The following is a 20070-nucleotide window of genomic DNA, read 5'->3' on the forward strand; positions in this document are numbered from 1 at the left end:
GCCTTTCATTTTTTGAAACGGGATTTTAGTACCGTGGGGAGTTTGTATCGATTAAAATCGAGAGTTCTCTCCTTTTTTTTTTTGGGATTTGATTTTTCATTACGAAAACATGTTTTTGGATTGCAGAAACATGTGACAATACAACGTCTCTCGAGCATCCATTTGCGATGCTCAGCCTATCATGACACTCGGCTCTCATGAGATCGATCGAAGAAACTTTGATAGGTGAAGTACGTTGATTTTTGATTGAAATATAATAACGTTTAATTTGCGCGGCGCTGACTTGTAGCGATCGCGGCGCCGAACTTTGAAAAAAGGGGAGTTGTCCGAAGCATGCTCATGTAACGACTATTGAAATATTTTCGGCAGAAATGAATCTGGGAGCCCGTGGTGGTCTTCTATCCAGAGTAGTCTCGTGCAATGAGATGGAAACGGAGGAGATGGAGAGGACGTAAAGCTTGTGCGACGGTGTGTTTCTGTTTAAACATCACAGGAAATATTTAGGATGGGGAGTTATAGTTGAGTTGTAATACTAGTTCTAGTAATGAAATGTGTTTCTTTGTGCGGGATTTTGAGTTTCTTTCGTACTTGAGGGATTGACATTTTCTGTGATTTTTAGTCTCTTGTTGTGTGTTTCTGTATATTTCTCTTAGTATTTACCGTATGATCAAACACGCTCTCTCTGTTCTCTCTCTCTCTCTAAACTCTCTCTCTCGTTTTGTATGCACGCGTGCATGCGCACGCGTGTTGTTTTTCGTGTAGTATGATTTACATTACGCGGTATTATTATTTCTTCATTTTTTTAATGGCGTTCTCTTCGTCGTCGTCTATGTCGTCTCGAATGGTGTCCATCGTCGGGAGGCGGAAGCGATTGGCGCTGATGACCATGGTCGCGGCTCTTCGGAAGGAAGGATGGCGGCTTCGGAGGGAGGACGGGCTGCCGTCTCGAGAGAGGGAGGATTCGCGGGATAAAGAGAGGCGGCTTCTGTCTTCGTTGTGAGAGGCGCGACGGGAGGCGATGACGGCTTCCGAGGCGGCTTCGAACGCGTGGGAGATGGAGGAGGAGACGGAGTCGACGGAGACTCTCCGATGGTGGTGACCCGGAGACTCTGCTCCAGAGGGTGAGGCAGATGGTTGCACGTCCGCTAAAGCTTTCGTCGCTTTTTCTGAATCCGCGAGCGCTTTTGCCGCCAACAGCGCTTTGTGCGTTTCTTCGGCGGCTTGCGCCATGGCTTCTTCGTCCGTGACGCCCGGGAAGAGCGAAAGCGGTACGCACCGCGTGAGCGCGCCGACTGGTAAGATGATGACACCTAAAACAATCGATGTGATCCACTCTTTCGTGTTCAGGTTGACGAAACCGATGGCTGGTCCTACGACGGTGGAGCCGACGACTTCGATGAACAGCACCTGAACGCCGACGGTTAAAAGAATAATGGTACAGAACAAACCGGATTTGTGAATGTCTTCGAACACGTTGAAATCGCTGATTCGTCTCGAGTTGACTTCCGAGAACACTTGCATAAATACAAAGGCGTTGAAGATGAACCCGTTCAACTCGAGCGTTCGGTGGTGGCAATCTTCGTGGCCGTCGATAATAGGGCATTCGATGCCCATGATGGAAGTCCCGGCGAACATCAACGTGATGCACACGATGAGTTGGTACGTGCTCACCCCGATAATGTTTCGCCACATCTGTTTATTCACCAACGGAGCCGTTCGACCGAACGGTTGTCGGTCCATCAAGCGATCTGAAGGAGGTTCCGTGGCTAACGCTAAAGCGCCCATAGAGTCCATGATCATGTTCACCCAAAGTAAAGGAACGGCGCCGAGGGGTAACTCTTCGATCCCGGCGCACGCGGCGATGAGATTCAAACTCACCGCGACGACGTTCACGACCAACTGAAATTGCAAAAATTTACGGATGGACTGATAGACGTTGCGTCCCCATAAAACAGCTTTGGCCATAGATTTGATGTTATCGTCCATGATGACGATATCACACGCCTCTTTCGCGATTTCCGTGCCGGCGATGCCCAAGGCGAAACCGACGTCGGCGTCTTTCAAAGCCGGCGCGTCGTTCGTGCCGTCGCCGGTTACCGAAACAACCTCACCGAGTTCTCTCTGCAAGTTGCACAAGACCAACTTGTCCGTCGGCGACGAGCGCGCCAAGACGCGTATTTTCATAGCCACCGATTCTTGCTCCGCTCGAGACATTTTTCTAAAGACCGGGCCTTCTAAAATCGTCGCGCCTTTTTCTTCTTCGTTCGGATCAAATATGCCAGCCTCAATCGCAATGGCTCGCGCCGTGACCGCGTTATCGCCGGTGACCATGCGAACTGTCACACCCGCGCCTCGCAAAAGCCGAACGGCTTCGGCCGTTTCCACTCGAATCGGATCTTTAATACCGACGATACCAAGCAGCGTCAAATTTTCCTCACGCGGCTTTTCGGGATCCAACTTGCTTGGGTCCACCTTCAAATCGACGTACGCGATGGCTAACGTGCGTAAGCCACGCTCGGCCATGCGTTGAATGGCATCGTTCGCATCCTTTATGTCTTCTTTAGAAAACGAATCGACAGAACCATCTAGTTTGGCGACTTTCGAGCACAACTCGACTAAAACTTCCGAAGCGCCTTTGACGTGCAATCTTGTCGTGCCCGAAGTCGTACCCGCGATGGCTGTAGACATTCGCTTTCGCGCGGACGTAAAGTGGTACCTTTGTTTGACCGGTTTCGGTTCGCGCAATTGATGGTATCGAAACCCGCCGTTCTCATTTTTGCCTCCGAAATCTTCCACCATTTGTAACAACGCGCACTCGGTTTTCGAGCCGATGTGTTCCATTCCGCCTTCTTTATGCGACAAGTTCGCGTCCGAATTAATCGCGCACGATTCGCTCAAAAGTTCCTGGAACGATTTTGAAATCGTGCTCAATTTTTCCTCGTCCACCATGCTTTCGAAAAAGGTTCTCCCCAACCACGCCTCGGTAACTGTCATTCGATTTTGCGTGAGTGTGCCCGTCTTGTCCGCGTTTAATTGCGTCGCCGAACCCATCGTTTCGCACGCCTCTAATCGTCTCACCAAGTTTTGGTCTTTCATCATCTGCTTCATCGCAAACGCCAACCCGAGGGTAATCGCCAACGGTAAACCTTCTGGAATAGCCACGACGACGATAGTCACCGAATTAATTAAAAAATTTAAAACCTTCAAACCGTCCCAACTGCCGGATTCCACGCTCTCCGCGATCCACCGTATAAACGACGCCAAAAACGTCAAAATAGCCGCTCCTATCCCGAAGTTTCCGACTCGCACGACTAACGCGTCCAGTCGTTCCTGCAACGGCGTCGATTGCGGCTCCACGATCAACGTCTTCAAAATGGCCCCCCACTGCGAATGCCCTCCGACCGCGACGACGACGCACCTCCCGCTCCCTTCCGAGACGCTCGTCCCGGACAACAAAAACGGATCTTTCTCCAAATTCTTCCCAATATCGATCGGTTCTCCCGTCATCGCCGCCTCGTTCGTTTTCAACTTGCTCCCTTCCAAATACACGCAATCCGCCGGAATTTTATCCCCCGCGGTCAACTCCAACACGTCGCCGACCAACACCTCCCCGGCTGGGATCTGCTCCACCTCTCCATCGATAACCGTCTTGACGTTATAATTATCCTTCACTGAATTCAACTGTCGAAATTTCTTCTCCTTGGCGTAATCGATGTACGCTTGTAAAAACACCACCACCATGACGACAATCACAATCGCGATGCCTTCCAAGTACCCGTACTCGTCCCTGTGTTCTTTCATTCCTGCCCCGATGGCTAAGGACACCACCGCGGCGGCGATTAAGATCCTCACCGTAAAATCTTCCAGAGCAATCACGCATAACTGTAAAAACGTTTTCGGCGGTGGGTATTCGAACTCGTTCTTCCCGAACTTTACTTCTCTTTCCTGTCTTTTTCCACCTTCAGACGAGGACCGTTGCACTCGCGTGAGTCCGGATTTTGGATTGGATTCCAACGATTCCGCTAACGCGTGTGGGCCACCACATCGCGTTTTCAAGAACGCGTAGTCGCGGTCCGTGATCACTCGCTCGAGTTCCGAGGACGTGATCTCGTGTTCCTCTCCGTCTTCCTTCGTCTTCTTCTCGCTCATTATTATTCTTCTTCGTCTTCTGGGTGTGCTCCTCCTCTTCGTGCTTCTGATGGAGAAAAAGTCGTCGATTTTTTTTATTCCTTTTTGGCCTCGTCGTCTTAAGGAGCAGTTTAGGGTTTTGGTGTTTTTGAGATCTCTGGTGTTTTTTCTCGGCACAGACCAACGCAGAGAAGAAGACTTAAAAGAAGAGGACGAGAAGAAAGACAAAAGGGCTTCGCTGCTGTCGTTGGTTTTTGACGAGAACAACATGATAAAGGAAGTCTTCTTCGTCTCTTCTTACGGAGATCTTCAAAGTCTTTTTTTTAGTGTTGTGGTCTTAAACGCTCTCTCTTATTAAGAAAAGTTAGAAACACTCGATGGAATAAATGTGACTCGTATTTTTAAAAAGGTCCAGCGCGATAAAAATGAAGAGGTTTTTGAGGTTTTTGGAGAGTCGAATTTGCCCTCACAAGAAATTACAAAAGAGAATGTGATACATTTACTTTACCGCACACACACACACAAAAACACACGCTTACGCACAGAAACCGCGCGTTTTATTGTTGAAAATGACGACGACGACGACGACGACGAGTTTTTCATCTTCATCATCCCTGGTATCATCTATTCGCGAGAACAATAAGATCAAATATTCGAATAAAAAAATTGGAATTCCAAAGACGAGAAAAAGACCCCGACGGGGAGGAACGAGTCACGTGATGACGGTTTTCGCATTCGCCTACGACGACGTGTTTTCCATCGTCAAAAGACCGTACGCGACTCGAGAACCGATGTCGAGCGAAGACGAACAGATTTGGCAAAAAAACGAGGAGAAAATCATCGAATTCGTTAGAGAGTTTCACGAGGAAGTTTTAGAAGCAGAGGAGAAGCTGTCGCGAACGAAAGCGGAGACTTTAGTCGTAAAAGCGCACTCGTCCGCGATATGCTGCGCGTTCGGTCGAAAGAGAAACGATGATGAAGAGTATTTACTCGCGGTGGCAATCATCTCGACGGATTGCGCGACGGTTGGGATCGTCGAGTCTGTGATGGTAAACGCGAGCGCGTGCGGGAACGATCTTTTGTACGTCGAGAACGTGAAACGATTCGCGGTGCAATCCGCGTGCGAAAGGTTGTACAACGGGGACCACATTTGCGACGTCGGCGCGAGGGTGAAATACGAAGACGCGATGTTGTTCGCGCTGTGCGATTTTGACGACGAGAGGGACGGGGCGAAATATCAGAGATTTCAAAATGGGAGTTTAGGCGGCGGTAAAGGCGAGGCGCTGGAGATGATGGACCACGTGAACGAGGACGGATTGAGAGAAATGTTAGACGCACAAAAATAGAAGGAACTAGACGACTTTAATTATAAAATAATACTGTTTTACTACTACTTGGTAATCTCCTCTTTCAAAGTTCCGTCGGCAGCCATTTCTAACACGATGTCGCACCCACCCAATAACTCTTTCTTATAATACAGCTGCGGGAACGTCGGCCAATCGCTGTACGCTTTCATCCCTTGTCTAATCTCCTCGTCTTTTAAAATGTCAAACGTATCGTACTCTACGCCGGTTTCTCGCAACGCTGAAACAACTTTCGAGCTAAAGCCGCACTTGGGTTCATCCGGCGACCCTTTCATGAACAGTAATATGTTTTTAGATTCCGCCAATATCGATTCGATCCTTTTATTCGTCCTTTCCGTCTTTGCTTTCGTCCACGTATCAATCGCTCGTTCGCATTCCGTTTTGAGCGTACCGTCCGAAGCCATTTCTAAAATAATATCGTTCCCTCCGGCTAACTCACCGTTCAAATACAACTGCGGATACGTCGGCCAATCCGAAAATACTTTCAAACCTTGCCGAACGTTCTCGTCGGACAAAATATCGAACGTCCCGTACGCGATCCCGCAGTTCGTCAACGCCTCGCTCGATTTTCTCGAGAATCCGCACTGCGGCGACTCGCGGTTCCCTTTCATGAACAAAACCACCGGTTGTACCGTCGTCAAGTGCACCAATCGTTTCTGTAACTCCTCTTCCGTCTCTTTCCTTCCGTTGTTGTTGTTATTACTATTCGTCGTCTCTTTTTCCTTGCTCGCTTTCATCACCGTCGTCTTATTTGTTGCCTTAAATTTTCCTTCATCTTCAACGCTTTTCGCGTTGGAAAAACAGTGCATCTTCACCGCTCGCGTTAACTGCCCGACATCCGCGCCTTCGATCGTTTTCACCACTTTACCACTTTTCACGATCACAAACGTCGGCACGGAGGTCACCTCGTACTTTTCTGCGGACTCTTCCAGCACTTCCGCGTCGCAATACGCGAACGCGTTGGAATTTTCAACTTCGCCTGCCAACGCTTCCATCGCGTCGTTCATCGCTTTACACGGCGCGCACCATTCCGCGCCGAAGTGCACGACAACGAGTGGCGAGCTCTCGACGAGTGAAGAGAGAGTGTGGTCGTCCGGGATGGTTTTGAGGAGGGTATAATTACCGACTGGAGGAGGAGACATACTAGTTGTTTTTGTTTGTTTATGTGTGTGTTTTGATGAGAGAGAGAGCGTTGAACTTGTCCGGACTATTGAGATATTATTACAAATTATTCGATCGTCGCTAAAATCGCTCCGCGAGATGCTACTCTATTACTATTATTATTATTATTATTATTATTATTATTATTATTATTACTACTACTATTATGTGATGTTCTTCATCTTGAAGTGGGTCCCTCGCCCTCGACCGTCCGGATGCCACGCTCCGGCTTCGCCGCCGTTCCACGTCGGGAACTGTCTTCGATTTCTGTTCCAATCTGTCGTAATAATCGTAGCGTCGTCATCGTCGTCGTCTGGATGGATTTTTTGTCGGTCTGCGAATATGTACGCGTTTTGAAAGCCGCCGGTTTCTTGCACCTCGATGCGTTCGAGTTTCTTGTTGACGCCGACGTCTTCGACCGAGCGGCACAAAGTCTCCGCCCATAAGTTGAATTTCGGCTCTAACGTTTGTCTCGGCGGGCCAATCCACGTGTTTTTCTTCCATTTGCCTTTCGCGCAAACGTCTCTGGTTTTTACGTAAAATCTTTGGCTTCCAAACGGTCCGAAATAGTCCGTCGGAGGATCGAGATAATCGCTGTATTGGTGCACGATGGCCCAATTCGGAAGACAACACGGTTTCAATATCAGCTTTATAGCGTTCGCGTGCGCGTTGAACAACTCGCAGGCTTTAAAACTTAACGTGCCACACAAGTGAATGCCTAAGATGACAATTGGAGATTTCAATTGCCGCGTTTCTCCAAACACATGAATCGACATCGATTGTATGCTATCGTAGGCTTTCAAATCGACTTTCCGAATCAGAAGCGGTATCGGGTACTTTGGGGTCCAGCTTCCAATGCCTCCTCCTCCTCCTTCTCCTTCGTCTTCGCCATTCTCGTCGTCGTCTTCTTCTGTACCTATACCAACGATGTGTGCGTTCGACATGCGGTTTTCTTTGGGTTTCGCCCCAAACTGCGGCCACTCTTTATCGATTAAATAAATTTTCCTCACCTTCTCCGGGTCCAACAACTCGCTCAAGAACATGCCCAGGTAACCGAACCCGCTGCACAAATCAACGATGGTAATCCGTCTGCCTTCGTTCTCTGGCTTTTCGAACTCTTCGTCGACAAACTTGAGCATTCTCGCAATTACCGGCGCTGACTCGTTAAACTCTTTCGCGACTCGATCGCCTTTCACCGTTCGCGTCCACACGGACAACGGGAAATCCACTTTCCACTTTTTCACAATCTCAGTCGCTTTATCCACCAAGTCTGGGTACATTTTCCCGACCGGCATGTGCTTCAGCTCACACTCGATGAATTCCGGCGTGTTTTGCTTGTGTGGATTGAGCCACGCTTTCTTCTTCGTGCTTTTCTTTTCGCCGCCGAAACCGCTCGTCGTGTTCGCGCTGCTAAAGCCGTCGTTGTTTTTGTCTCTCATTCCATTCTTGATGGTTTCCGTGAGAGACGAACTGATATCTTTGGCGCCGATACATTTATCAAAGCTGTCGTTGCTCGGGAGATTTTCCACGGCATCGTCGAAAGGATCTTTCTCCTCCTCCCGTCTTCCCGGAGAGGAGAACAGAGAGCACTGCCTCTTTGATGTCGTCGCGCCCATATCTAATACACTTTTTTATTTTCCCTAGAAAGAAGTGAGTCTGAAAACAGTTAAAAACCTCTTATAATAAATAACATTTTTTATTATCATCAATCCCACGGCTCGCGTTTGAACGCGAATCCGAGCGTTTCGCAATAACTCCTTAGCTTCATCTCGTACTTTTGAATTACCAATCCTCGCTTTTTACACCTCTCTTTGCACTCGAAGACTTCCTCGAAGAATTTCGGGTCGAGCGCTGCGAGCTCGGCTTTGAGCTTTTGGTTTTCCCGCTCGTATTTTAGAAGCGTTTCGGCAATTTCGAGCGTTTCGAGTTGTTGTTGCTTTTCCGCGTTATGAAACGCTTCTTCTTTGGCGTGCACGGATGATTGGACGGTTTCGAGTTCCTCTTGAATTCGTTTGGTTTCCACGCGGCTCGATTCGAGTTCTTTTTCTCGGACGACGAGGTGAGAGGAGAGGTCTAACTTTTCTTTTTGCGCGAGCGCGGCTTGCTTTTCGAATTTTTCGATATCGAGTTCTAAACGCTCGATTTCCTCGGCACTCGATTTCGCTTCTTTGTCGAGAGCGAGTTGTAGCTTTTTTGTTCGTTCGGTCGCGCGGTCGAGTTCGACTTTCAACGTTTCGTGTTCGTACAAATCCACCGTTCGCTGCAATTGGTCTTGAAGCTTTTCGATTTGGAATCTCAAATCGGTCGTTTCCTTCTGCAATCTCGTGTTCTTTTCCATGGCTTTACTCGCTTTTTGCTTCATTTTCTCCAACGATTGCGTGGTTTCTGAGAGTTCCTCGCGACTGTCGTCTCGTTCGCGTTCGAGTTGGCGCACTTTCTGTCGCAAAGAAGACACCGCTTCGCGCATCAATCGTTTATCTCGTTCTTCTTTTTCCTCCGCATCGCGTCGAATGTGTTCTACGGTTTCTTCTCCTATGCGCTTAGACTTTTCAACGGTACGTTGAAGCCGTTTCGTTTCGTCCTTCAGTTCGTCGCGCTCTTTCACGGTTTTCGAAAGCACTCTCGATTGCGCCTCGCACTTCGCGGAACAGGCGTCGTACTGCGCGCTCTTCACCGACAAGTCTCTCCTCAACTGGTCCATGGCGATTTTAAACTGCGCGCGAGCGTCCCATCTGTTTAATGTTTCTTCTCTCGTTAGCGCCATAGCGTTTTCGTTCTGGTCATCTTCGTATCCGAGAATGCGTTTCGTTTTCTCAACCGTTTGCGGCGGCGGCATTCTACTTTTACCGCTCCCTAATCGATACGCGCTCCCTTTCTTTGCCGGCGAGGATGGCGACACGGATGTTCCGACCAGAGACGTGAACGAGGACGTTGCTGGTTGCATCATTAAACGCTCGTTTAATACCATCTGTCGATTTTCCATCTCTTCGTTTCTTTCTCTTTCCTTCGCCAACATCTTTTGCAACTTTCGAATTTCTCTCCTGCTTTCTTCCAAATTATCCGAAAGCGCGTCCGACTGCGTCTCCAACGCCAACGCGCGATGTTGTGCTCTTCGCAACGCTTCTTCGTGTTGTTCTTTTTCGTACAAGTCCGCCTCGCGCTTCTTCGCGTTCACGATCGCCCTCTTCTCCTTTCTCGGTGTGCTAAAAAAATGTTCCCCCTCGATCATCTGGTCGTCGTCGTCGTCGTCGCCGCCACCGGTATCTTCGTCCTCCTCGTTCGCGCGAGCGAGTCGAAACATCTTCTTCATCTTCGCATCATCATCATCATCCAACAAAAGTGGTAATAAATGTCCATCTCTTTTCCTCGCATCACCTTTTTCCAGCATCTCGATGCGTTTCACGAACTCCATCTCCACCTCTCGCATCTCTTTGGACAGGATTAAAAACTCGCGCTTTTGCTCCTCGACCTTTTCTTTCAACAGTTCGTTCTCTCGCTCTTTCCTCGAATAATCAAAATCATCATCACTCCTCTTTTCAGCACTCGCCAAAGCCCTTTCTAACGCGACTTGTAAAATCTTGCACAAATGCATCATCAAAACGACATTCTCCTGGTCCGAGATGTTCGCATCCGCGCGTATTTCGCACCTTAAAACTCGTTTCGCGAGCGCATCGATTGGATGATTTCGGGACCACATCGGGGAGAAATTATTCAAAAATTTCGGAATCGCCTTCGTGTCTTCTTCTTCGTTCGAAACGTACTCATCATCGATCGTGGGGTAAAAAAGATGATCCGCTAACGCTATCATTCCGTCGACGTCAAAGTCCAACACGTCGTCCCAAGGCATCTTTTCCTTTTTTAAAGGTTTTGATGCGAGCATTGTCTCTCTCTAGTGTCTCTTTGTGGGGGAATTTTAGGGGAGTTTTTAGGTGAAATGCACCAGAATAACTCCGACGCGGAGATGACGACGCAGGAGGAGGAGGAGGAGAGGACGTTGACAAAGAAGAAGACAAAGATGAAAAAGATAAAGAGGACGTTCGATTTCTCGAAATATAAAACGCGCAAGATTGCGCTCGAACTCGCGTATTGCGGTGCAAACCATTTCGGGTTTTCCAGTCAAGGCTGCTTGCAAGCCTCCAACGCAGAGACTACGAATGCGAAGAACAACAGTCACATTCGAACGATCGAAGGCGCTTTGTTCGAGGCTTTGAAAAAATGCAGACTGGTGGACCCATCGAAGGAGATTTTCGGGGAACCGTCCGTGGATTACAGTCGGTGTGGGCGGACCGACCGCGGGGTGAGTTCGATTGGGAACGTGGTGAGTTTGAACGTGAGGTGTAAAGGAGTTGGCGGCGGCGGCGGCGGAGAAGACGAAGAAGACGACGAAGACGGTGAAAACGGAGAGGAGATTGATTACGTCGGTAATCTGAATCGAGCGTTGCCGGACGACGTGAGAGCGTTGTGTTGGTACGCGGTGCCTGATGGATTCAGTTCGAGGTTTAATTGTACGAGTAGGCGGTACGAGTATCATTTCACGAGAGTCGTGCGACAAAATCTCGCGCCGCCGCCGCGAGGAGGAGAAGAGGCTGGAAAATGTGAGCCGGAGGAGATTCTCGACGTGGGGAGGATGCGAGAGGCGTGCGAGAAGTTGGTCGGAACGCACGATTTTAGAAATTTTTGCAAGATGAACGTGAAGGATTGTCGCGATTACACGAGGCACATAAAAGAGTGTCGCATAGAAAAGAAGAATACGGAACGGACTACCGGTGCGCTTTTGCGCGAGACGGATTGGGTGCTGATCATCGAAGGAAGTTCGTTTTTGTGGCACATGGTGCGTTGCATCGCGGCGGTGCTTTTCCAAGTTGGTTTGCGAGCGGATGCGCCGGACATTATCGACGATCTTCTCGATTTAACGAAAACGCCGCGAAAACCGCTATACGCGATGGCGCCAGAACATTCGCTCGTTTTAGTCGGGTGCGAGTACGACGACTCTGTCATAAATCCTGGCAAGAGAAGAGTATCAGAGGAGGCTCGGCAAGGCTTGGAAATGCACGCGTTGGCGGCGGCGAGGATGCATCGATTGAAAGCGAGCTTGTGGGAGGAAATCGGAGGAAAGGCGCACTCGCCGGTGAAGGAAGATGCCGATACTCCTTCTCATAACGTTAAGCGAAGCCGCGAATTAACCAGAGGCTTACTCTCATCGACCTACTACGGCACAGCAGCTGGTGAACCGAAAGGCGAGCCGGTGAGCTTAAAGAAACGCTCGACGGAGAAGACGTACGATGAAAGAATAGCAGACCTGAACGCGAAAAACGAGCGCAAGAAAACTACGAAGGAGGAGGCAAAAGTCAGATGACGCTAATAAATACGCCGCAGCTACTAGCATATAAATAAAATATATTACAACACGTTTGCGCAAATACTATACAAAACGAACATCTCCACACTGCTCTTCTTCTTTCACCGCGTCGGCTCTGGCGCGAGAAGCGCCTCCGGCGCCGCTCGCTTCACGCGTTTCCTTAACTTCCCGTCGCCGTCCACCCGTTTCCGTCCGCTCTCTGATTGCGCCAGCATCACCAGCACTCTCTTCGCCCCCAATTTGACGTCCTCGTCCGTCTCCTTCTCTTTCAGTTCGCACAAATTCAAAACCACCTCTAACATGCCTTTCTCCACGCACTTCTTCGCCGTATTGTACGTACTATCAGGAAACGTAGTCAACACCCACTCGCTTCTCCACAAGCCTCGTTTGCGCATGAAATTGCTCTCGTGTTCCACCATGTACACCGCGGAGTTTATCATCCCGTCCGAAACTATTGGAAACGAGTAATACCCGATGTATATCGATGCGAACGCGGAGGAGAACGCGAGCAATCGGTTCCTCGTTTTCGATTGCGCGGAGGACATGGGGAACTGCGAGACGAGGAGTTCTTTGTGGTACGCATCATTGTTCATTGTTCTCCTTCGAAAAACACGCGCACTTCGAACGCAACGACCTGAGACATCAAAGCCACCTTTTCCTCCTCCTCTTTTCGCGAGGAAGCGGAGGAGAGACATGTGATGCGCGCGAGTTGAAAGCGCAGTTTTCGTGTGAGGAATGCGGTCACATTTCCCCCAGATACAATACCTCGCTTTGCAATAAACACTTTACGAGAACGATGACGAGTTCGTTCGCGAAATCGAAGCGCGCGCTTCTACTTTTGCTGGTATATTCCGCCTTTATCTTTTCCGCCTCTTCTTCTTCGTCTTCGTCTTCTTCTGTTCGACTCTCGACCGCAACATCCCGGGAAGGAATGTTCGGAAAAACGTTCAAGTGGGAAACTTGCGAAGACGATGCAAAAAAAGACGACGACATCGAAGATAAAGAAGGAAAAGACATCGACTTAACCTCGGTCGCGTTAAACCCAGACCCGGTGAGAACCGGCGGCACCGCAAAGTTTATTCTCAGAGGGAACGTAATGGCAGATTCCATTCCGACGACGTCCGTGATTGACGTGCAGATTTTGTACCAAGGCGTGCCTTTGTACACGGATACCTTGTCCTTGTGCGAAACGATACGCGCGGACGAAACAGATCCTTCGCAGCCGACGAAGTGTCCGATAGAGAGAAAAACGAATGATGATGATGCGAATGCGACGACAGTGGTGACAATGGAGTACGACGCGGCGGTTCCGGAGTTAGCGCCGAGCGGCGAGTTTGAAGCGCGGTTGGTCGGGAAGAGGACGGAAGCGGCGACGAGAGGGGAGGTGTTTTGCGTGAAGGCGACGTTAAGAGTGAAAGGTCCGTTTTGAGAAAAGAAGAACGAATCATCATCACGGAGAAAGTAGCAAAAGTACTCGGAAGGATGCGGAGGAGGAGGAGGGAGAGAGTGTGGTGCGTAGAATTTTGTATATAATAAAGCGTTCGATTGAATACTAGTCGACGTATAGAACGAATGAAGTCTTAAGTCACTTCCAGAACAACAACTCCGAGAAAACAACTCCGAGAACCACTTTCCCCCCCCCCTGTATTCGTATTCTCTCTCGCAAAAGTGTACACGTTTCGCCCGAAATACGAACTCTATTTTACGCGATGCGTTTGTACAGTTTTATAAAATTCAAAGTTGTAACAAACTCCACTTTTCTCTCATCTCATCATCAATCACGCGCGACGAAATGAATGAGAACGAGAACGACGTCGAGAAAAAAAGAATCAAAGCTTTACACTCTGAACTCGAATCGCTGCTTCGTTTGCATGTTCACACCGAGTGGGTGGAGAAGTGTTTTCACGCTTTAAAAGAAGAAGAAGAAGAAGGTATCAAAGACGACGAATGGTTCTTGTCGCGCACGTACGACCAGTTCATGTTCGCGGACGTGAACGTCGCCTGCCACGGCTCCACGGTTTTGGAGAAAGAGGATTTAGAAAACATGCACGAGACGATCGTGAAAGGTCGGTTCGTAATGCAAATAGACGAGCTCGTGGACGTCGGGAAACCGTTTGCAAGTCGGTACGAGAATAGTACTAAAAATGGTCCAAATTTACAGGCGAGGTGTTTAAAAATGAACGCGACGGATGGGAAGCGCAGATACGTGTTGTACGAGTATTCGGCGATACCGCAGTTGGACGCGGTGGAAACAAAAGCGGGGTGTAAAGTCGCCTTGATAGATCCGAAGGTCGTCAATGGGTGTTTGTACGTGGATAAGGAGAGGTTAGTCGTGTTGGGCGGGCAAGTGACGCGGTTGGAAGCGGCGAGACAGAGGATGTTGAAGAAGTGGAGGGAGCCGAATAGGCCGGAGGAGTTGACCGGCGAGAGCGCGAATAGGAGAGAGGCGTGCGAGAAAGTGGCGTGGGGGAGAAGCGGTGGCGCGGCGCAAAATCAGCAGCAACGAGAACAACAAGAACAAGAACAACGACGACGACAGGCGCCGCGAAATCCTCCTCCGCAGCAGCAGCAGCCGCCGCGACGGCATCGTCAACAAGAACAACATCAGCAAAATAGAAACGGAATCATAGAACTAGACTTGGACGACGACGATGACGACGACGCACCGGACGAAATTGAAGTTATTCCAAACACGCAACTTGACGAGGATAGCATGGAAATAGAAGTCGAGGAAGAAGAAGAAGAAGAAGAGGAAGAAGAGGATGTGCAAGTCCCGCCGGGGGAGCGACCTTCGCGTCGCAAACGCGTCATTCTCTCTTCTTCCGAGGACCAAACGCAAACAACGCAAAGTAACAAAAAAAACAACAAAACATCCGTCGATGCACCGACCACGGCGACAACAACAAACACCAACTCCACCAATCGAAGTTTATCCGCGTTTACGCAATCCGAGGAGTTCCGCATCGCCGTCGAGGTTCAAAAGAACGCTACCAATGGTCTCTGGTCGTACATATCTTGCATCAAACGCCTTCGCCGAGCTAAAGTTGGTAAACCTGACGATACGCGAACAATCGTGTTCAACTTGCTCGCGTGGATAACCCGCGTCGATTCCATCGCGCTCAAATCGAACGGCAAAGGCGGCTATAAATGGCGCGCAAAAATCCAGCTCCAAGATTCCACCCAATACCTCTCCGTATGGATCAAACACGACCATCTCGACCCGTTCACGGAATGTACCGTGGACCAATACGCGTCACTCTCCGAACCTGAACGCTTAAACGTCCAAAAAACGTTCCAGAAAAACTGCTTCCAATTCTGCGGCGTCGTCTTGGTCGAGGCTTTGAAATACGAGCGAGAAAACGAAGACATCCCGTCCATACTTTCCATCTTACACGACGGGAAGTTGAAGAAGAATCTGTTGACGGCGTTAGAGAACAGATGCGAGAAGACGCCGTTCGTTTAGTTCAGAGACAAAAGTCTTCTTCAAAATCGACAAGTCGTCGCCAAAAGGCGGATGTAGTAGATACGGCTTTAATATTCTTTAGGGGACACCAACACCAAACCACTCGATATTCTCTTCATTAAAAAGCTGCGCACAAACACAACAAAACACCATGGTTTCGGTCGGTTCTTCTCTCTTTGAGATTTCCGGTCTTTGGTTCCAGCTCTTCGCCATTCTCCCACTCGCGATTCTTTCTAAAATCAGTCTTCTCGTCGCGTCTCTTTTCATGTGTGTCGTTTCCGGCGTGGACGGAATGGATTCGATTCGAAGGATGGTGTTGGACGCGATCGAACGCATCGTCAACCCGAGCGACTCTCGCGCGAGAAATAAGAAGACAACAAAGAAAGGAAAGAGAATAGGTAAAAGTGGGAAACGCGCAGGTGGTGGTAAAAACGGTGGATCGGACGACGAGGACGACGACGGGCCGTTTTTTACCGACCCGTCCATCTTACCCACGCGGTTCAAACACACGTGCAACGGAGACGTGGAGTTACAGTTGCGAAAATACGAACGACACGTCAATTTTAAAAACGAGGTGAATTTCGAGACGATTTTGTGTCGAGCGTGCCCGAACTACGCGAGTGTGAAAGAGAACTACGGCCACGCGTTCCACGGAGTCACGAAAACTGGTCACGTGTTACAATTAGAGCGACCGTCTGGGTGGCAAAAACTCGTCGACGCGATGAAAGCGAGAGGGTTCGAGAGCGATCCGACGACGCCGGTGAAAGAACACATCGCGTTCGTGACCATGTACGCGTTCGATAAAGTGGACACGAGACCGTGGCCGGATGGGAAGATCACTCGGATCGTCGATGTCTCCCAATTTAGCGCGGGAGAGTTGAATTTAGAAGTTTTGGGATTTCTGAGGCAAATGGCAAAGTTCGGAAGCGCGTTTTTATGCGAACGACACGGCAAAGTGTACTTGTGTAAACCAAGCCCGACGTTTAGGTTCGTCTACGCTTTAGTCGCCCCGTTAGCCTCGACGAAAACGTTAGATAACGTGTTCATTTTAGATAGCGTGGAAGAAATGCGCGCTAAGATAAGCGAAGAGATTGATTTGAAGCACGTGCCGAAAGAGTTTGGCGGCGATTGCGAGTGCCCGGGCGGATGTTGGTTCGGGCATCCCAGCGAGAAGGCTTTGAACGCGTTCGCGAGAAAGTTGAACGGGGAAGAGGAGGAGGAAGAAGAAGACGTGGTAAAAGAAAAGGACGACCAAGAGAAAACGACGGAGAATACTAATGGTGCTGCGAAAAACGCATCATCTCTGCCTGGCGTGTAATATTATTGGATTGGATTTCATTTTTTCGCGGCGGTCGGCGGCATCACAAATACTCCTTTCTTCTCCATCTCTCTCTCTTTTTTACTCTTCTCTTCGTACTCTTGAATCTCCTCCGGCGACCACCCGGCGTATACGTCACCATCCGGCGCCTCTTTCGCGACTAAAGCGGCAATCTCGTGCGGTTCCAACCCTTCGAACGGATCCGATTCTTCCTCCTCCTCGTCTTCGAGACTCCCGCCGCGTAAACTATCCGTCCTCGGATCGTACTCTCGATTCCCCACGAACGATCGTCCTTCCAGCGCTCGCGCCATCGCTCTTCTGTTTCTCTTCAACTTCATCTCTCTTTTTTCCGTCTCGTCTTTCTGTTCGAACTGTTCTCGCACTCGATTCGAGGCGATTAACAAGACGCAAAACGCAAAGACGAACCAATACAGTTTGTGCCACCACGGCGTGGGGCCTTCTTGGCGAGGCGAAGAAAGCACCGCGCGCTCCCACGGAAACATCATCCCGGCTAAAGGATTACTCGTGGATTCGTCCCCCGTCTTTTCTCCTCCCTTGTTGACCTCCTTCGTCTTTTTCTCGTCGTCTTTTGCGGCGGCGGAAGAAAACGCGCGTCCTGTTGTTCCTTCAAAGTTTTGCATCATCTCGCGCCTCCATTTTCCCCTAAAACAACTTCCTTCTCGCAAAGCGAGATTTTGAAACGACGAAGAAGCGAAAGAGCTACTAATAATTCTACTACTACTACTACTAATACTATAACTACTACTACTCGCTCCTCCCGAGGACATCAGTCTTCTCTGCCTTTTTAAAGCAAACTCTACCACCAAAGATGCGCATCTCTTGCCCCGAGACATGTCTTTCCTTCGTTCGTTCGTTCTCACCTTTTTTTCCATTTTCGTCGGCTCCTCCAAAAAAAAAGAGTTTAGGGTTCTATAATACCCTAAACAATTTTTCTTCAATCTCTCTCTCTTTCCTTTGCCGCGGGAATAAAAGTTCTCCCACAAAAAAGCATACTTACACACACACGCAGTAACCAAGCTTTGACACACGCAGAGGAGCGGAGAGCAGAAAGAGGAGGACGACAATGAGAACAACATCAGAGGATGCGCCTTTGTTGTTGTTAAATACCGTGGCGTCTTCATCGTTATCGTCATTAGTTTCGATGATGCGCTTAAGAAATCACAAAATTGGAAAGGTCTCCTCTGGCGCCGCGGTTGTTGTGTTCTCGCTTTTGCTCTTCTCCATACTGGCAGTGACGAGGACGGAGGACCATGAATTGATCAGCAAAGGAAGACGCGGGTTGGTTATGCTCGGTGGTGGTCACCGTAACCACCATAACCACGAAGGATCGTCGTCGTTGACGTCGTCTGTATCGTCTGAGAGGAAACAGAAGACGAGAAAAGGCACGAAAACTCTGCACAAGCAGGAGAAGCCATCTTCAACGCTGCGCCTCGGGAAGAAGAAGCACAAGCAAACACACAAACACGAGGAAAATCCAACGTGTCCGCAAACGTACATCCGAATTACGAACACGAACGTGAAAGATAACGGTGAATTTGAGGACGGGAGCGAGTTGGCGTACAAACTGGAATACGAAGAGTCCTCTCGAGAGTGCGAGGAAAAATGCAACGCGGAAGCCGCGTGCGTCGGCTTTGTGGATTACGAGGACACGTACCCAAAGTATTGCGAGTTTAAAACCGCCGTGGATGGGGACGATATGGAAGATTACATCGGGAGAGACTCGTATAAGAAGTTGGAGGTGACGTCTTATTACGTTCCGCATTTCAACAAGTGGGTGCCGGCGCACGAGAGCGACGACGAGGCTGCCGGGTACGAAAAGTTTGTCTACGAAGAATCCGCGGAGGAGTGCGAGGAGATTTGCACGGAATCGGAAACGTGCGAGGCGTACGTGGACTATAAGGAATCAAAGACGCCGTATTGCACGTTCAAGACGAAGGATTACGTACAATCGGTGTTGGATACGCCGGCGAAGGATTTGTACTCGAAGAAGATCTGCGTGCCCGGGCAGCCAGTCGGGAAGGAAGTTTTGGAGGAGTTTGAAGAGAAACCGGAAGAAGAGGAGGAAGAAGAGGAAGATTCATCAGATTCTGAAGAAGAAGAAGATGATGATGATGATGAAGAAGATGATGATGAAGAAGAAGAAGACGCGCAACTCGCGGCGATGAAGAAAGAAGCCATCGAGAAGTTTTTGAAACACAAGAAAGACACGAACGCGATAAAAGAAGCCATCGCGGCGGCGAAAGCAAAGAACGCGAAGACTACGAGCAGTTCTTCGTCGACGAATGGTGGACACTCGAAGAAGCCAACGTGGGTGAAAGTCGTCGACGAAGAAGAAGAAGAAGACAGCAACGGGGAGAAAGAACCAAAAATCAAAGCGGTTTTGAGCAAAAAGAAGAACAAAAACGAACAAGAAGAACACATCGAGGACCTTTCCTCTTCGAGCAAATCGATAAAAAAATCCGCGCGATTGGCGCAATCCAAACTGACCAACTTCGGCGAAATCGCCAAAGAAAAAGCGAAGAAAGAGGAAGCGCTCGCGTACGCCAAGAAGTTGTTTGAGCACGAGAAGAAAGTGAAAGCTGAGCTCGCGGAGAAGGAAGCGCGAGAGGCGGCGGAGGCGAAAGCCGAGGCGGAACTAGAGGCTAAAAAAGCCGCAATCAAGGCAAAGAAAGAAGCCAAAGCGAAAGCGAAGAAAGAGGCGGAAGATAAAGCCGCGGCGGAGGAAAAAGCCAGATTGGAAGAGGAGGAAAAGAAACGGTTGGAAGAGGAAGAGTACAAGAAAAATTGGGCGTCCAGATGGATGGCGAACATCGAGGCGAGAACGGAAAAATTAGCCGCGAAGAAAGAGGAGAAGAAGGTGAAAGAAACCAGCGCGTTAGGCGGTGGATTCAGAAATTTCGTCTCTAAAGTCTTGCCATTACGCACGTGGGAGAAGAGCACGCCGATGGCGTCGACGACGACGAACAACAGCGTCGTCGAATCCGCCGCCTCGCAGCCGCAACAATTCCAACAACAGCAAAAGCAGGCTTTCTCGGCCGTCGCCGAGGTTCCGGATGGACGACCAACTCGCGACTTATCCGACGACGTCGCCATGCGAATGTCCAATCCATAAAAAAAGAACAGTATTATTGCGTTTTATCTTCGCGAGCGATTGTTTTGTACATGTTATAATAGCCACACATCAAGCAGACATACAGTTATTTTTCTTCATTCTTTCTCCTCTCTTCTCTCTCTCTGCCGCAAACGATGCGACTAC

General features: G+C 49.4%; 12 protein-coding genes across 12 annotated transcripts; 6 read left to right on the plus strand and 6 right to left on the minus strand.

The window, feature by feature from the left end:
* Positions 1-786: 786 nt before the first annotated feature.
* On the minus strand, positions 787-4149 carry Bathy10g02460 (autoinhibited calcium ATPase; the record flags this gene model as incomplete). The annotated part of the gene is made up of 1 exon (XM_007510550.1): positions 787-4149. One exon carries the CDS (start codon positions 4147-4149, stop codon positions 787-789), a length of 3363 nt encoding a protein of 1120 aa, XP_007510612.1.
* Positions 4150-4697: 548 nt separating this feature from the next.
* Bathy10g02470 (unknown protein) lies at positions 4698-5391 on the plus strand (the record flags this gene model as incomplete). The annotated part of the gene is made up of 2 exons (XM_007510637.1): positions 4698-5329; positions 5370-5391. 2 exons carry the CDS (start codon positions 4698-4700, stop codon positions 5389-5391), a joined length of 654 nt encoding a protein of 217 aa, XP_007510699.1.
* A 127-nt stretch (positions 5392-5518) lies between these two features.
* Positions 5519-6634, minus strand: Bathy10g02480 (predicted protein; the record flags this gene model as incomplete). The annotated part of the gene is made up of 1 exon (XM_007510633.1): positions 5519-6634. The coding sequence occupies one exon, from the start codon at positions 6632-6634 to the stop codon at positions 5519-5521; it is 1116 nt and encodes a 371-aa protein (XP_007510695.1).
* Positions 6635-6817: 183 nt separating this feature from the next.
* On the minus strand, positions 6818-8269 carry Bathy10g02490 (predicted protein; the record flags this gene model as incomplete). Its single annotated transcript, XM_007510542.1, has 1 exon — positions 6818-8269. One exon carries the CDS (start codon positions 8267-8269, stop codon positions 6818-6820), a length of 1452 nt encoding a protein of 483 aa, XP_007510604.1.
* An 89-nt stretch (positions 8270-8358) lies between these two features.
* On the minus strand, positions 8359-10500 carry Bathy10g02500 (hypothetical protein; the record flags this gene model as incomplete). The annotated part of the gene is made up of 1 exon (XM_007510574.1): positions 8359-10500. One exon carries the CDS (start codon positions 10498-10500, stop codon positions 8359-8361), a length of 2142 nt encoding a protein of 713 aa, XP_007510636.1.
* Positions 10501-10587: 87 nt separating this feature from the next.
* Bathy10g02510 (predicted protein) lies at positions 10588-12009 on the plus strand (the record flags this gene model as incomplete). The annotated part of the gene is made up of 1 exon (XM_007510494.1): positions 10588-12009. The coding sequence occupies one exon, from the start codon at positions 10588-10590 to the stop codon at positions 12007-12009; it is 1422 nt and encodes a 473-aa protein (XP_007510556.1).
* A 104-nt stretch (positions 12010-12113) lies between these two features.
* On the minus strand, positions 12114-12707 carry Bathy10g02520 (unknown protein; the record flags this gene model as incomplete). Its single annotated transcript, XM_007510565.1, has 1 exon — positions 12114-12707. The coding sequence occupies one exon, from the start codon at positions 12705-12707 to the stop codon at positions 12114-12116; it is 594 nt and encodes a 197-aa protein (XP_007510627.1).
* Positions 12708-12808: 101 nt separating this feature from the next.
* Positions 12809-13441, plus strand: Bathy10g02530 (unknown protein; the record flags this gene model as incomplete). The annotated part of the gene is made up of 1 exon (XM_007510561.1): positions 12809-13441. The coding sequence occupies one exon, from the start codon at positions 12809-12811 to the stop codon at positions 13439-13441; it is 633 nt and encodes a 210-aa protein (XP_007510623.1).
* A 363-nt stretch (positions 13442-13804) lies between these two features.
* Positions 13805-15475, plus strand: Bathy10g02540 (predicted protein; the record flags this gene model as incomplete). Its single annotated transcript, XM_007510523.1, has 1 exon — positions 13805-15475. The coding sequence occupies one exon, from the start codon at positions 13805-13807 to the stop codon at positions 15473-15475; it is 1671 nt and encodes a 556-aa protein (XP_007510585.1).
* A 151-nt stretch (positions 15476-15626) lies between these two features.
* Bathy10g02550 (phosphatidylinositol-phosphatidylcholine transfer protein) lies at positions 15627-16713 on the plus strand (the record flags this gene model as incomplete). The annotated part of the gene is made up of 2 exons (XM_007510718.1): positions 15627-16660; positions 16695-16713. 2 exons carry the CDS (start codon positions 15627-15629, stop codon positions 16711-16713), a joined length of 1053 nt encoding a protein of 350 aa, XP_007510780.1.
* A 97-nt stretch (positions 16714-16810) lies between these two features.
* Positions 16811-17647, minus strand: Bathy10g02560 (predicted protein; the record flags this gene model as incomplete). The annotated part of the gene is made up of 1 exon (XM_007510723.1): positions 16811-17647. The coding sequence occupies one exon, from the start codon at positions 17645-17647 to the stop codon at positions 16811-16813; it is 837 nt and encodes a 278-aa protein (XP_007510785.1).
* A 230-nt stretch (positions 17648-17877) lies between these two features.
* Positions 17878-19926, plus strand: Bathy10g02570 (unknown protein; the record flags this gene model as incomplete). The annotated part of the gene is made up of 1 exon (XM_007510413.1): positions 17878-19926. One exon carries the CDS (start codon positions 17878-17880, stop codon positions 19924-19926), a length of 2049 nt encoding a protein of 682 aa, XP_007510475.1.
* Between the last annotated feature and the right edge of the window lie 144 nt (positions 19927-20070).

Source organism: Bathycoccus prasinos (genome assembly GCF_002220235.1).
Source record: "Bathycoccus prasinos genomic : Chromosome_10".
Classification (NCBI taxonomy): Eukaryota; Viridiplantae; Chlorophyta; class Mamiellophyceae; order Mamiellales; family Bathycoccaceae; genus Bathycoccus; species Bathycoccus prasinos.